Source organism: Nerophis lumbriciformis, linkage group LG28 (genome assembly GCF_033978685.3).
Source record: "Nerophis lumbriciformis linkage group LG28, RoL_Nlum_v2.1, whole genome shotgun sequence".
Taxonomy (NCBI): domain Eukaryota; kingdom Metazoa; phylum Chordata; class Actinopteri; order Syngnathiformes; family Syngnathidae; genus Nerophis; species Nerophis lumbriciformis.
Genome location: NC_084575.2, coordinates 4,121,576 through 4,138,298, shown reverse-complemented (window position 1 = coordinate 4,138,298; position 16,723 = coordinate 4,121,576). Strand labels below are relative to the sequence as shown.

Genomic DNA, 16,723 nt, shown 5'->3' with positions numbered 1-16,723 from the left:
ATTATTATTAATGTACTTGTTTATTTACTGTTAATATCTGGTTACTTTCTTTGAGAAAATAATACTGGAAATGATGTAATATTTTACTGCATATTTCAGCAACTAAATTAGGAGCCTGTGTAGCCTGTTTTAAAATGGTTCTATTAGTAATTCTATATGAAATAATATATCGCAAAATCAATTTTAAACCATATCGTCTATCCATAGTAAAAAGTCCTGTCGTCCTGGTTTGTTTTTATTGTCCTGTGCATAATGTTGTAAAGAGCAGCGTGTTTGTGCGTCACTGAGATTTCAAGACAGTTCATACGAGAACTTGTTTTTCCTAAGTGCATGTAAAAGTACTGAATGCATTGTGTGACTGAGCAGAGATGGTGTGTTTGTCTTGCAGACGTCTGTGAAGAACATCTTCATCCTGAGCAACAGCAGTGGAGCTTCAGGATGGAGCCACAGCCCTCCCACATTAAGAAGGAAGAGGAATACCCACTGATCCCCCATTTTAAAGAGGAAGCGGAGGACCCACTGAAACCCCATTTTAAAGAGGAAGAGGAGAACCCACTGACACCCCATTTTAAAGAGGAAGTGGTGGATCCACTGACTCCTCACGTTAAGGACGAAGAGGAGGATCCTCTGACACCCCATTTTAAAGAGGAAGAGGAGGACCCACTGACCCCTCACGTTAAGGACAAAGAGGAGTACCCACCGACCCCTCACATTAAAGAAGAAGAGGAAGACCCACTGACCCCTCACATTAAAGAGGAAGAGGAGGAACACAGCATCAGTCAGCAGGGAGATCATATTGAAGGACTGGAGGAGGTTGATGTCACCAAGATGCCAGTGACTGGTGTCCCTGTGAAGAGTGAAGATGATGAGGTCAAAGGTGAAAGTGAGGAGAAGAGAGAGGCGGAGCCTCCAAGCAGCAGCTCAACACAACACATGACAACAGAAGCTGATGGAGACCACTGTGGAGGATCACAAGCAGACAAGATCTTAGCTCCACTATCAGATAGTGAGGACACAACGTCACACTCTCCTGACACTGATGATGAACACTCTAAAGATGATGCAACATGTCACACTGACAACACTCACTTCACATGTTCTCACTGTCACAAAACTTTTAAATACCATAGTTCGCTGAAAAGACACATGAGAACACACACTGGAGAAAAAGCGTTTTCATGTTCATTCTGCGGTAAAGATTTTACTCATAGGCACGATTTGAAAATACACATGAGAATACACACTGGAGAAAAACCTTTTTCCTGCACAGAATGTGGTAAAAGTTTTGTAACAAATCAAAGTTTAAAAGCACACATGGGAACACACACTGGAGAAAAACCGTTTTCATGTTCAATCTGCGGTAAAGGTTTAACTCATAGGCAACATTTAAAAATACACATGAGAATACACACTGGAGAAAAACCTTTTTCCTGCTCAAAATGTAGTAAAAGTTTTGTAACAAATCAAAGTTTAAAAGCACACATGGGAACACACACTGGAGAAAAACCTTTTTCATGTTCAATCTGTAGTAAAGGTTTAACTCATAGGCAACATTTGAAAGTACACATGAGAATACACACTGGAGAAAAACCTTTTTCCTGCTCAGAATGTGGTAAAAGTTTTATAATAAATCAAAGTTTAAAAGCACACATGAGAACACACACTGGAGAAAAACCTTTTTCATGTTCAATCTGTGGTAAAGATTTTACACATAGGCCACATTTGAAAGTACACATGAGAATACACACTGGAGAAAAACCTTTTTCATGTTCAATCTGCCATAAAGATTTTACTCAAAGGGAGCATTTCAAAACACACATGAAAACACACACTGGAGAAAAACCTTTTTCATGTTCAATCTGCTGTAAAGATTTTACTCGCAGGGACTATTTCAAAACACACATGAGTACACACACTGGAGAAAAACCTTATACATGTTCAGTATGTTGTAAAAGTTTTGCACAAAGTCCGCATTTGAAAAGACACATGAGTACACACACTGGAGAAAAACCTCATACATGTTCAGTATGTGGTAAAAGTTTTGTACAAAGTCCGCATTTGAAAAGACACATGAGAACACACACTGGAGAGAAAGTGTTGAGTTGCAGTGTGTGTGGTGAAAGATTGTCTTCTAAGTACCAGTGTAAGAAACACAAGTGTGCTGGTGAGAACAGCAGCAGCAAATGAAGATGCAGGATTTGTAATAAGCTGTCTAAACTTTAACTTTGACTTTCTAACAACATCAGCACATATATTCTAACATTTATAGATTAGATATTGTAGATTATTGCTTTTTTTCAGTCAAGTACACGTTTTAATATAGAACATTGTGTACTTTCATTTAAAAATGAACACAACACTTTGACTGTAAAGGTGAGAATAAACAGGACAAAACATGTTACAAATACTTTTTATGTGTATGGAAATATTCAGAAATATTTTTAACTATTAATGATGTTATAGATGAACTCCTTTATATGATGTACATATTTGTTTTACATGTGTTCATACCTTTGCTTTTGAGTACACATAAATCCCTCTTAGTTCATATGTACTGGTTCACATCTGAAACATCTTCTGGACCACTTCTGGAAGCATATTATTATTTACTTTATACATCATTTGAGCAGTTGTGTTTTATACAATTTTAAAATGTGTGAATTTATGAATCATTTGTTGGGTCTCAATAATCCATTCTTTTAATTACCTTTATTACTCTCTTTTGTAATATGAATATTGTTTTATATGTATGTCCCCTTTATGCAATATGTAGATTAGAGAAAATGGCAACATTATATGTGGAAGGTTATGAAGAATAGTTTTGTTTTTAATCATCTACATTTCTAATTAAAAAACTACACATGACAATTGTTTTTTAAAGTTGTTTTTTCCCCCCTTTTTTAGAATCCCTCAAACATTATCAATCTCAGAAAACATGGGAAAGTATCATGAGTGTAATATTTATTTTGTTATTTTTCTCTTTCCTAATGCTACTGTTGTTTCAATACATTGCTAAATATTTGATTATTTTTACGAAAATAAGTTCTTTGTCTTTGTTTTGAAAATGTAAAATGGACAAGTTTACTTTTATTTTCAGAATAAGTAAATAGTATATAATAAAATAGTTGTACCGGGGAGCATAGACATGTTCTAAGGGTAGGCAGCATGGAGCGCTACTGCCTACTGGCGCTGACGAGACGCGGGGCCGCCATCTTGGAGTGGTGATCAGTGCAATTCATTTGGCAGGAGCAATGAACATTTCATTCATCTTACCTCACTGAATACCACTGATTTTCACACGCTTTTTTGTCATACGTGTAGCTATGATAAAGGACACATGTTTTATTATTCATAGTTTGCTTAACAGTAATAGAATATTCTTATGTGCTATAAGTGAGCAGACCTGCCAGATCAAAACTGGGAATATAATCCCAGAGAAGGGTCAGCTATTTTGAAGTTGAAGAAAGAATATGATGAGGTTATATATACATGCTACATAAACAATGTATGAATACATTAGATATCTATATATCTTATAGACTGTATCTCTGTTGCTGCAGCAGCACAGAGTTTATTCTCTCTTGACACTTTGTATTGATATTTTCTATTACATTCTTCCCTTAAATGATCATGTTTACAGTTATTGTTTTATATGTATTTTTGATGTATGTCGCTTTGGATAAAAGTGTCTGCCAAATACTTCAACATAAACAAATATAAACACCTGAAAGTCTTTATATCAGCTAAAACCACCAATCTGTTTCACTGGATTCAGAATAAAAGCAAATTCTGTCTTACCCAACAATGTTAGTATTTGAATATTGTTACTTGAAGTTAGACTAAATGTAGACTTGTATAATACTGTACAGCCACTGCCCATCTGATTGTCTAGTTAGCTAACATATATTATCCCCCCCTACACCATACTTGCCAACCCTCACGATATTCCCGGGAGACTCCCGAATTTCAGCGCCTCTCCCGAAAACCTCCCGGGACAAATATTCTCCCGATTTTCTCCCGATTTTTAGCCGGAGCTGGAGGGGGCGTGGACCTGAGTGACGAGTCGACAGCCTGTTCTCACGTCCGCTTTTCCACGATATAAACAGCGTGCCTGCCCAATCACGTTATAACATCTAGGGCTTTTAGAGAGTGCACAACTGCACACACAACAAGGAGACGAAGCAGAAGAACGAGGAAGATACAGCCATGGCGAGTTGGCGACGCCGACGACGAGTAAGATGAAGAAATACGCTTGTAAGTTCCAAAACGAATGGAAACAAGAATTTTAGTTTATCCAGGACAGTTCGACTCTCCCGAATTCTGAGGTCTCAAGGTTGGCAAGTATGTCCTACACAATCTGGACTGTGGTCCTAACTTTTACCCCTGTTGGCTTTTACAATCTTTATCTCCATCATTTATTTCAACTTTATGTTATTCAAGTATGACATTCTTTCATTTAATTAATTTCATTGACAAGCAATTCTATTATGGTCATACTCTTGTTTGCTAGCGGCTACCATTTCAGTACTATTGAAGATCTTTGCTCCTTCTCAACTCTGTGCTAATATTCTTTTCACAAAATACAACCATCCATCCATCCATCCATTTTCTACCGCTTGTCCCTTTTGGGGTCGCTGGAGCCTATCCCAGCTGCATTCGGCCGGAAGGCGGTGTACTACCCCGGACAAGTCGCCACCTCATCACAGTGTCAACACAGATAGACAGACAACATTCACACTCACATTCACACACTAGGGACCATTTAATGTTGCCAATCAACCTATCCCCAGGTGCATGTGTTTGGAGGTGGGAGGGGCCTATCCCCAGGTGCATGTCTTTGGAGGTGGGAGGGGCCTATCCCCAGGTGCATGTCTTTGGAGGTAGGAGGGGCCTATCCCCAGGTGCATGTCTTTGGAGGTGGGAGGGGCCTATCCCCAGGTGCATGTCTTTGGAGGTGGGAGGGGCCTATCCCCAGGTGCATGTCTTTGGAGGTAGGAGGGGCCTATCCCCAGGTGCATGTGTTTGGAGGTGGGAGGGGCCTATCCCCAGGTGCATGTCTTTGGAGGTGGGAGGGGCCTATCCCCAGGTGCATGTCTTTGGAGGTAGGAGGGGCCTATCCCCAGGTGCATGTCTTTGGAGGTGGGAGGGGCCTATCCCCAGGTGCATGTCTTTGGAGGTGGGAGGGGCCTATCCCCAGGTGCATGTCTTTGGAGGTAGGAGGGGCCTATCCCCAGGTGCATGTCTTTGGAGGTGGGAGGGGCCTATCCCCAGGTGCATGTCTTTGGAGGTGGGAGGGGCCTATCCCCAGGTGCATGTCTTTGGAGGTGGGAGGGGCCTATCCCCAGGTGCATGTCTTTGTAGTACAAATACAACCAATAGTACGTTAATGTTAAATCTTACTTGTGAAAAGTAATCCCCCGATACCTATCTTCAACAGTCCGCATCTTTGTTTTCTACCTGTCAACTGTCAGTTTAGCATCTTTGTTTTCTACCTGTCAACTGTCAGTTTAGCATCTTTGTTTTCTCCCTGTCAACTGTCAGTTTAGCATCTTTGTTTTCTACCTGTCAACTGTCAGTTTAGGCTGCTCGCCGGCTCCTCATCACCTCTTCAAGATGGCGGCCGAATTTCTCGCGTCACAGCAGCCAATGCTGCGTCTACTTATAAGATGTCTATAGTTATTACCCTGTAAAGACTGTGATGGTTAGATACGAGAAGGACATTGATGTTACCTGCACCTTATGTACCATGCATGTTGCACCTTATGTTACCTGCACCTTATGTACCATGCATGTTGCACCTAATGTTACCTGCACCTTATGTACCATGCATGTTGCACCTTATGTTACCTGCACCTTATGTACCATGCATGTTGCACCTTATGTTACCTGCACCTTATGTACCATGCATGTTGCACCTTATGTTACCTGCACCTTATGTACCATGCATGTTGCACCTTATGTTACCTGCACCTTATGTACCATGCATGTTGCACCTTATGTTACCTGCACCTTATGTACCATGCATGTTGCACCTTATGTTACCTGCACCTTATGTACCATGCATGTTGCACCTTATGTTACCTGCACCTTATGTACCATGCATGTTGCACCTTATGTTACCTGCACCTTATGTACCATGCATGTTGCACCTTATGTTACCTGCACCTTATGTACCATGCATGTTGCACCTTATGTTACCTGCACCTTATGTACCATGCATGTTGCACCTTATGTCCCATGCATCCAGAGACAGTTTAGCAGCCGTTTTGGACTTGTGAAAGCACTCCATCACTATGGCAGCCATCTGTGGCTTCATCCTGGACAATATTCATGACAAATGTGTGCTTTGTTTTAAAGATGTGCTATTTGGATTTACACTGTATGAATACAATTTGAAAATTAATTTGACCTTTGCAACGTCATGATACTATTGGCTAAGTTTTATATTCATAAAAGCAAGTTTCTCAATACCCGACCAGTTTTTTGTGCCTTTAAAAAAGAATTAGAACTCGACTTTAAAACACTCTCTACCTCTAACAAGCAAAAAGATGATGCTGTGTTCCACATTTAAGTTATTTACTGAACTTGTGTGAGCCTATGGCTTTGCACTTTGTTATATATATATATATATATATATATATATATATATATATATATATATATATATATATATATATATATATATATATATATATATATATATATATTAGAGATGCGCGGATAGGCAATTATTTCATCCGCAACCGCGTCAGAAAGTCGTCAACCATCCGCCATCCACCCGATGTAACGTTTGAGCAGAACTGCACCCGCCCACCATCCGCCCGTTGTTATATATCTAATATTAATAAAAAAATTTAAAAAAAGGGTGAAAACTACGCGAATTGCACCTTGTGCAGACAAGATTTTTCGATCGGACACGGAGGAATTAGCGATGTAAAAGACCACGTTGGGACAAAAAAACACAAGTCTAATGCCGTTGCTAGCGATACAAGTGGAAAACTTTCAACGTTTTTCGTCGCCCAAACAGATTCTTTGGATGTGATAAATGCCGAAGTTTTATTTACGGAGGCAATAATTGAGCATGGACTTCCAATCGCACTGGCTGATCACATGGGACAGTTAATAATGTAATGCAACCTTTAAAAATCATTACGCGGTGATCGCGATCCCAAAAATAAACTTTTCTTGCATGATAATGTCCAGAAAAATTCGCTTTATATTACTATAGAGTCCTTTTAACGAATGAGTTTGATGGTTTATCACAAACCTTAAATGAAAGAAGTCCTTTGTTCTCCTGCACCATGCATGCGCAATCCTGTCGGCTGTATTTCACAGCACGACATACTGTAAAAAGTGTTTATACTATTTATACTTTCAATGAACAAATTGAAGTCTTGTGAAAGGTTGACAGGATAACTGGCATTAACTGTCAAAATAATTTCAAACTATTGAAGTTAGCTTACAGAATAAACATGTCAATCAACCCATATGATTTTTGCTGTAATATTTTTGTTTTGAAAAGTCACTGTGACTGATAGAAAAGTGATGGTTTTAGCAACATTTTAACCTGTCTGAATGCTAATAGTCATTTTGCGTCGGGGGGCGAAGCCCTGAACCCTCCACCAGGACTTTGTCCTGGACCTACCGGGGCCTGCGGCCCTTGGACCCTGGCTACTAGGTTTTTCTGATTTAAAAGTTGGCAGGTATGGTGAGGTTATAAAGCTTTTGCCTGTTAAAGAAAGGAGACTGATCCAATGCACAGACATTCGCGTGCCACGCTGTCACGACCCAGACGCACACCAGTGCGCAATCATATGGGAGCCGCGCTGAGCGCACCTCCAAGCGCGTCTCGCTGCCGGCGACGGCCAGATATGGGCCCACGCTCCAGCGCCATCCATTTTCAGGGCTAGTTGATTCGGCAGGTGGGTTGTTACACACTCCTTAGCGGGTTCCAACTTCCATGGCCACCGTCCTGCTCTCTATATCAACCAGGGTGAGCCCCACCCCTTTCATGAGCGCACTACGCGCGGAGTGACCCCTGTTACGCGCCCCCGGCAACAGGGGTGGCAAGCAGGTAAGCTGCGCGGGCGGAGCGCGCGGAGTGACCCATGTTACGAGCCCCCGGCCACGGGGGTGGCGGGCAGGTAAGCTGCTTACCTGCTGCGCGTGACGCCGGCCGCGGCGAAAGCGGACGAGGCGGGGTGTCGGTGCGGTGGGCGCGGTAGTGACCCTGGACGTGCGTCGGGCCCTTCTCGCGGATCGCCTCAGCTACGGCTCCGGGTGGGGCCCTCTCGGGGGAAGGGGCCTCGGTCCCGGACCCCGGCGAGGCGTCCCTTCTCCGCTCCGTAAAAGTGTCCATCTCTTTTCTTTTCTTTTTCTTCTGTTGTGGCATATGCAGCAGGTGCCTGCTCGTTTTTCGTATGTGGGTAACAACATTTAACTATGTATATATATTTCCGAATTGGTTTAACTGCCACCCGCAAAAAAAAAAAAAAAAAAAAAAAAATTAATCCGCCCGACCCGACCCGCGAGCGGATAAAATCTTAGTTTTTTTAATTTCATCCGCCCGATCCGCGGATAATCCGCGGACTCCGCGGTTGTGTCCGCAAACCGCGCATCTCTAATATATATATATATATATATATATATATTTATTTTTGCTTTCTATTTTAGTTACTTTATGGAGTTTACCCCCTGGCGCTGATTTGTACTGTTTTTGTACTTTGTAGTTTTGATTATTATTATTTCTCGATTGTTTGTAAATGTTGCAGTTTATAAATAAAGGTTTATAGAATAAATAAAAAAAACAAAAACAAAAAAAGACAAAGTATCGTAATGAAAGCCTGCAACTATTATATATATATATATATATATATATATATGTATACAAAAAATTAATATTTTTTCCCAAAAAAAATATTTTAAAGTGAAATATTTGATGTGTAGTAATTGGAGCCTTCTATAGGTCGATAACATTATTTTGATTTTGATTAATTAATTTTAGCTTTTATAAATAAAATAAAGCAATCGACGATTGTCAATTATAAGTTTTTATATTTGATTATTTTTGTTTTTGTTTTATGCAGCTAAAAACAGCCTGCCTGACAGCTTTCTGTTATAAGAGTCAACATTGCAACTTTTTCTTATTACATTTCACCTGTTTGCTCTTTTATTACACTTTCTTTTTTTTCTTTTTTATGAGTATTTTTATGTCAGGAGTATTTTTCAGGTCCAGGTACGGACACATTTTTCAGACGAGCAGTCTGAAAAACATGATTTGAACACGTTCTATCTGCCTTTACTCATCCTTCAAGAGAAATGCAAACTAATACTTTTTAAATACCTGGGCTCTTGTATGCCTTTTAATTTTGGGTCTAAACTTTTGAAGATGAAATAAAGCAATTGACGTAAATCGTTGTCAAATGTTTTATATTGCTTAATTAACACAATACATTAGCAACATCTGTCACATGTGGTCTTCTATTCATGTTCAATTCATTATAAATGAAATTAATCAATAACAACTACACTTTAACATTACTAAATTAACACAACACATCAGTTTAGGTAATCTCTGCATATTTACTGTCATGATTTTGCTCATGTTGTGTTCTAATTAAATTAAGTAATTCATTCATTCATTTATACAGCACACATTCTCATATTGTGTATTAATTATGATACATTGTTATATTGTTATATTGCAGTAACAGCCAAACTGGTGTTGAACATATTGACGGACTATCCGTGACTGGTGAACTTATAAAATGGCATGTGTTTTTGTAAAACTGAAAGTGAAATAAAAACCATTGGTTTTCTTTTGCAAGAAATGAGAAACAGCGCCCTCTGGCGTGAGTGTAAAAGCTTACAGCACCTGGTATTCCCAGGCGGTCTCCCATCCAAGTACTAACCAGGCCCGACCCTGCTTAGCTTCCGAGATCGGACGAGACCGGGCGTGTTCAGGGTAGTATGGCCGTAAGCCGAAAGACGCGGCGAAAACAACCTTTTTAAATCAAACTCTCACAGACGGGGTGAGAGACATCCATCCATCCATTTTTCTACCGCTTGTCCCTTACCTCACCCACGCCTCCTACCACTCCGTCCTGCATGAAGCTGAGGAGCCACGACTCGTCTCGCTCTGATCAGGCAACTTATGATTTAAAGGGGTCATATAAGCTACTGTTTATTTACCAAAATAAGTTGTATGTCTTTGTTTTGAAAATGCAAAAGTTTATTTTTATTTTCGGAATGTTGAAATAGTTGTACCGGGGGTGGGGGGGAAGAGCTGTTACTTGTTTCTCTCGCGAGATCTGGAAAAGAGCTGGTTTGTACTTCTTTCTCTCGCGAGATCTGACAAGACTGCGCGCGAACCAAACAGGGCGAGGATAAAGCAAGATGGCGTCTGACGGTGAAGACGTTATTGCAGTCGTCACAGTTCAGTGTTCTTAATCTGTGCGTCCATGTACACATATATGTCCTTTATTACACTCTATTAAATAGAGTCATAATAACTGTTTGTATATTAGTCTGAGCGCACTTCTCCAGCTAGCTTAGCTTGCTAGTTAGCTTAGCTTGTTAGCTGCTAACAAAGAGAGATGAAAACACATCGCTAAGCAGAGATCAAGTGTGAGTGTAAAGTGTTGTGATTGTGTGAAAATGTGCGAAAGAACCATAGCAGAGTACGAGGAGGAACTTTGTCCAACAAAAGAGGAGAAGGAGCGACAACATGAAAAACATCAAGTTGTGTTACACACAACAGGTTTGTTTACTTCTTACTCTCACATCTTTACTAACTTTAGATTTATTATGAACACTTTTCTTCAATAGATTGTCTATAGGAAGATGAATTGTCATGTGAGGATGTTCAGACACACAATATTTATGAGAGGTTGATGTTCCTCTCAGTTTGTAACAAAGTGTATCAACATGTTTACACAAAACTCACACAGTCACCGGGGGAATATTCCAGAGAGCAGGTTAAGTGCAAACTCCTCGAAAGTTTTACCTCCAAATATAGAGAAGTAAGACAAAGTCAGAGTCAGTTACCATGGTAACTGACGCTGTAAACCTAGCCTGCTAGCTGGCAGGTTTGACAAGTTATTTATGTGTGTAAAAGCTATACTGACCTGTTATTTCCTTCATATTGGTGCAGCCATTAACCTACTACAACACCTGCTACATCCACCTACTCAGTGGCCTAGTGGTTAGAGTGTCCGCCCTGAGATCTGTAGGTTTTGAGTTCGAACCCCGACTGAGTCATACCAAAGACTATTAAAATGGGAGCCATTACTTCCCCCATCAAGGGTTGGAATTGGGGGTTAAATCACCATAAAAATGATTCCCGGGCGCAGCCACCGCTGCTGCTCACTGCTCTCCTCACCTCCCAGGGGGTGATCAAGGTTAATGGGTCAAATGCAGAGAACAATCTGGCCACACCTAGTGTGTGTGTGACAATCATTGGTACTTTAACTTTTTAATGTGGCAGTGATTGTGGAAAAAACAAAGCCTGATCTAAAGATGACATCTTGATCTCATACCATCTCAAACCAATTGGCCGTTCATTATTAAGTGAAATGTCTTAAAGTCGCTTAAATTTGTCTTTAACCAGGCAACATTAAGTTTTATCCAGTTACTCGATTAATCGAAAACATTTCCAGTAGAACACTTGATTAATAACATTTTCAATAGCCATAGCCCTATATTTCATGTATTATTTAATATTTAGCATGTAGGAGTTAAAATGTGTTTTGTTTGTGTCCTGTAGACATCCATCAGCTGATTGGACGCCAAGAAGAATGTCTCCCTCATCTGCAGGGGGACAGTTTCACTTCGGAGGATCCACAGCCCTCACACATGAAAGAGGAAGAGGAGGGAGAGTGTGTTGTAGGGCAGGAGGAGGATGATGTCAGCAAGTTTCCACTGACTGTTGTCTCTGTGAAGACTGAAGAGCATGAAGACAAAGCACCTGAGTCCTCACAGCTTCATCACAGTCCAAGTAAGCACAACATCCACATATCATCTAATACAATGTTTGTGACACATGTTCATCCGGGGGCCACATTTATGACTAAAGATGGAGATATACTTGCTTTTTAACACGTTCATTTAAAAATAAATGCTCATCAATCATCAACAGTGTAATTGCTGGGGTGTAACCATGTGACCTAGAGGCCGTCCTCCTTACCTCACGTGGTCAAATGAAGGCAAACATTCAATATGGCTACTGTTTATTTACCTTTAGCAGCACACATGTCAGCATATTTCAAAGGTTTAGTGGTGAAGATTAGGGATGTGTACCAAGTACCATTTTTTCAGTACTGGTTTCTAATTATGTCGTCCATGAGGACCGTGAAGATTCTGGACTAATGACGCAACTATTGGTATTTTTAATTCCAGCTGACTGACGTAACTATGACACGTTGTCACATTGAGTTCAGCTGCCGCTGCTACACATTAAAATCAGCTTTGAATAATGACAAATAAGGAAGCAACAACACGCAGAAGTTTGATGTGTGTGTTATTGACAAGAAGATGACATAACTGCATTTCACCTTGCACTGCACACATAGTTGACTTCTTTAAGACTTCAAATAAACAGCTGTTTTTTTTTCTTGTTTTTCTTTTCTTTATTTAACCAGGTAAAAATCCCATTGAGATCAAAGGTCTCTTTTCTAAGGGAGACATGGCCAAGAGGGCAGCAGCAAGGTTACATTAAAACAGTAAACAACACATAAAACATTAAATGTACATTAAAACTTGCTGACATAACACATGTGCATACAGACAAGGTAAACAGTAAACAACACATAAAACATTAAATGTACAACATTAAAACTTGCTGACATAACACATGTGCATACAGACAAGGTAGACTGCAATCCTTTCACAGAAGCTTTAAACTCATTCAATGTAACAAGGGTTTGAAGTTGAATATTGGATTGTAGGTTATTCCAAGCCTTTGCTGCTGAAAACCTAAATGCTTTCTTGCCCAGTTCAGTTCTTACTTTGGGGACGACAAATTGCAGAACATTCATTGAACGAAGATTGTGACTTCCTTGTTTCTTTGTAAAAATAAAAGACAGATAAGATGGGGTGATACCCAGAATGGTTTTGTAGATGAACACATACCAATGATTGAGGCGTCGAGCACATAAAGATGTCCAGTTAACCATTGAGTATAACACACAATGGTGAGTAAGTTAACCATTGAGTATAACACACAATGGTGAGTAAGTTGGTGATGAATCTCAGTGCCCCGTGGTACACACTATCCAGCTTGTGGAGACAACCAGCAGTAGCATTCATGTACAACACATCTCCATAGTCAATAACAGGTAAAAAGGTTGTTTCCACCAATTTCTGTTTCACAGTAAAAGAAAAGCAATATTTATTTCTATAATAAAATCCCAGTAAAAGTTTCAGGTTTTTTTTGCAACATACTGAATGTGAATGGTCATCAATTAAAATCCTAAATATTTAAAAGCAGATACTAACACAATTTGTTGCCCATTTCTTGTTCAAATGTTCTCACACAGTGCTGATCTTACAGTTTTTGACGTGGTAAAGAACATACACTTTGTTTTCTCTGCATTTAAAAGCAGTTGAAGATAGCAAAGTTGTTCTTGTACTCTGTCAAATGCATATTGTAGATATTTAAAGGCCTCAGCAGAAGTGGGTGCTGTGCAGTACATGACAGTATCATCAGCATAGGAATGGAAAGTTGAGTTCAGAATATTCTGTCCAAGATTATTAATTAATAATGGGCCGAACACAGAACCTTGAGGGACACCCTTTTCCACTTGCAGTACGTCCGAGAAGGAACCCTCTATCTGAACAGCCTGAGTTCTACTTGTGAGGTCATTTGCAAACCATCCAACTGCTTGCTGAGAAAAACCAATAGCTGAAAGACGTTTGATTAAAATGACATGATCAACAGTATCAAATGCCTTTGAAAAGTCAATGAAGAGGGACAGACAGCACTGCTTCTTGTCAAGAGCTTCAGTTACATCATTTATAAACTTCATAGCAGCAGTAACAGTACTGGGATTTCTGCCAAAACCTGACTGAAATGGTGACAGAATAAAGTTGGTGTCCAAAAAGTCTTTTATCTGTTCACTGATAAGGGATTCAATCACTTTTTCCAGAACAGAGAGTTTAGAGATCGGTCTGTAATCATTTAGATTACTAGGGTCACCTCCTTTTAATAGGCGGGTTACAAGGGCAGATTTCCAATCCAAGGGGATTTCATTTGAAATTCGAGTAAAGTTAAAATTGTCAGTCAGTGGTCCAGCTATAATTTCAGCTGCCAACTTTAAAAAGAACGGCTCCAACTTATCTGAGCCAGCTGGCTTTCTAGGTTTAAGTTGTTTTAGAGCCCTCATGACCTCTGTTGTGGTTAAGGGCGTAAAGTTAAAAACCTGGGTATTTTCAACGGTTCTTTCCGGAGTTAGCGGAACTTCAGTAAAGTTGTCAGAATTATAGAGAAAACCAGAGGAAATAAAATGATTATTATAATGACTACGCATTTCTGTTCTGTCACTTACTCTGACACCATCAACAAGTATACTAGGTGGGAGATTGACTGAATTACAGCAGGCGGACAAAGATTTGATGATTTTCCCAAACTTCTTTGGATGTTTGAGGTTGTTGTGGAGAAATGCAATTCTAATTTTGACTTTCCGAAGGAGAGAGGTAAATTGATTTCTTAATTGTCTAAAATTCAACCAATCTGCTTCTAACGCTGACTTGCGTGCCCTGGCCCAAGCAGCATTACGCTCATGCAATACATCTGACAGGTCCGATGTAAACCACTGATTGTCACGTCCTTTAACCCTACATTTTCTAAAAGGGGCATGTTTGTTCACTATACTCAAAAGGTTTTCGTGAAAATATTTCCAAGCCAGTTCAACATTATCAAAAAGAGCAATTCTATCCCAATTAAAAAGATGCAAGTCATGTAAAAATGCTTGCGTCTCAAATAATTTCATATTACGTTTTTCAAGAAGACGAGGCTTGCTTTTAGGAATCCTTGTGTCTCGCACTACTGCAATCACATAATGATCACTCACATCATTAGGGAAAACACCAGATGCAACACATTTGAAGGGCATACTCAGTGGCCTAGTGGTTAGAGTGTCCGCCCTGAGATCGGTAGGTTGTGAGTTCAAACCCCGGCCGAGTCATACCAAAGACTATAAAAATGGGACCCATTACCTCCCTGCTTGGCACTCAGCATCAAGGGTTGGAATTGGGGGTTAAATCACCAAAAATGATTCCCGGGCGCGGCGCCGCTGCTGCCCACTGCTCCCCTCGCCTCCCAGGGGGTGATTAAGGGGATGGGTCAAATGCAGAGGACAAATTTCACCACACCTAGTGTGTGTGTGTGACAATCATTGGGACTTTAACTTAACTTTGTTAGAATTAAGTCAATGAGTGTAGCTTTTTGAGGGCATTTAGGATTAGGTCTTGTAGCTGAGTTAATTAATTGTGTTAAATTTAGAGATTCACACTGTGCTTTCAAAGAGTCAGACACAGATGTGAGCCAGTCCCAGTTCAAATCACGATTTCATTGTATTTCAGTTGAGACAGAAGCATTACAAGACTAGATAGGGAATTACTTGGGGCAGATGGAGGCCTATAACACCCCACTACCATAATGTGGTGATTTCTAGCTAATTCAATTTCAAGTGCAAACAGTTCAAGTTTACTTACTGATTCAGAGAGCACTAATTTAACATCAAACCTCTGCTTAATATATATGGCCACTCCACCACCTTTTCTTTGTCGGTCAGTACGATAGACATTATAGTCATGAATGTAAATATCTTTATCAAGCACAGATTGTTTAAGCCAAGTTTCAGATAAGACTACAATATCAGCATTTGTTGAGTTTATCCAGATCTTTATCATATCCAGTTTAGGGAGTAAACTCCGAACATTGATATGAATAATCCCAAGACCAGATCTAGTTTTAAAATCCGCAGGTGTAAAACATTGTGTAGGTGTATCAGGGCCTGGATTAGTCTCAACATTTCCTGAGAGCAATAACAATAATATAACTAAACATTTGCGCTTAAAGTTACCATCTTTTGAGTCGGTCTTTAATCTGTGAAAGTAAGTGCTCACAATATGTCAAACTGTGCATCTTGAAGTAGCATAGCTCGTGAGTGGGGGTGACCAGACCCATTTGGGACACCAGTAAAACCACACAAAAGTATAAAACACAATATAATAATTTGTGACATAGTGAGAGGAGAAGTTCCACTTGTTTCACCACTTTTGAAGATGTTAGCAGACAGGGCTAAAGACTAGCAACCAAGGCCGACGGATGGAAGCCCGTAGACAAAGCCAATGGCTGGAGGCAAACAGCAGGTCGGTGGAAGGCTAGCAGGCAGGTCGATGGTGGAAGGCTAGCAGGCAGGTCGATGGTGGAAGGCTAGTGGCGCGGTTGGTAGAGTGGCCGTGCCTAAGGGTTCCTGGTTCAATCCCTACCTTCTACCAACCTAGTCACGTCTGTTGTGTCCTTGAGTAGGACACTTCACCCTTGCTCCTGATGGGTCGTGGTAAGCGCCTTGCATGGCAGATCCCGCCATTAGTGTGTGAATGAGTGAATGAGACGGGATGAGTTTGCTAAGTACAAAAATGAGTCGACATTTTTGAATGAAAGAAACTGCTGTTCTAAATGTGTCCTCTAGATGTCGCAATAGCAATGTTTTGTATCTTT

At 40.2% G+C, this 16,723-nt stretch overlaps 4 protein-coding genes and 1 non-coding gene across 5 annotated transcripts in view; 3 read left to right on the top strand and 2 right to left on the bottom strand.

Moving 5' to 3' along the window:
- The window catches only part of LOC140680121 (uncharacterized), a 1,112,395-nt gene that overhangs the window by 312,655 nt on the left and 783,017 nt on the right, over nt 1–16,723 (top strand). The window lies entirely within an intron of this gene.
- LOC133570506 (uncharacterized) overlaps nt 1–16,723 on the bottom strand; it is a 335,786-nt gene that overhangs the window by 68,175 nt on the left and 250,888 nt on the right. The window lies entirely within an intron of this gene.
- LOC133570531 (uncharacterized) lies at nt 463–2,419 on the top strand. The gene has a single exon (XM_061923214.2). It carries the CDS (start codon nt 829–831, stop codon nt 2,185–2,187), a length of 1,359 nt encoding a protein of 452 aa, XP_061779198.1. The 5' UTR covers nt 463–828; the 3' UTR covers nt 2,188–2,419.
- LOC140680212 (5S ribosomal RNA) lies at nt 9,863–9,981 on the bottom strand. The gene has a single exon (XR_012051424.1). It is a non-coding gene; the product is annotated as a 5S ribosomal RNA (ribosomal RNA).
- LOC140680156 (uncharacterized) overlaps nt 10,378–16,723 on the top strand; it is a 36,106-nt gene continuing 29,760 nt past the window's right edge. The window contains exons 1-2 of the mRNA XM_072916531.1: nt 10,378–10,759; nt 11,765–11,995. Coding sequence (XP_072772632.1) covers nt 10,657–10,759; nt 11,765–11,995 — 334 coding nt within the window. The 5' untranslated portion in view covers nt 10,378–10,656. The remainder of the gene's footprint in view (nt 10,760–11,764; nt 11,996–16,723) is intronic.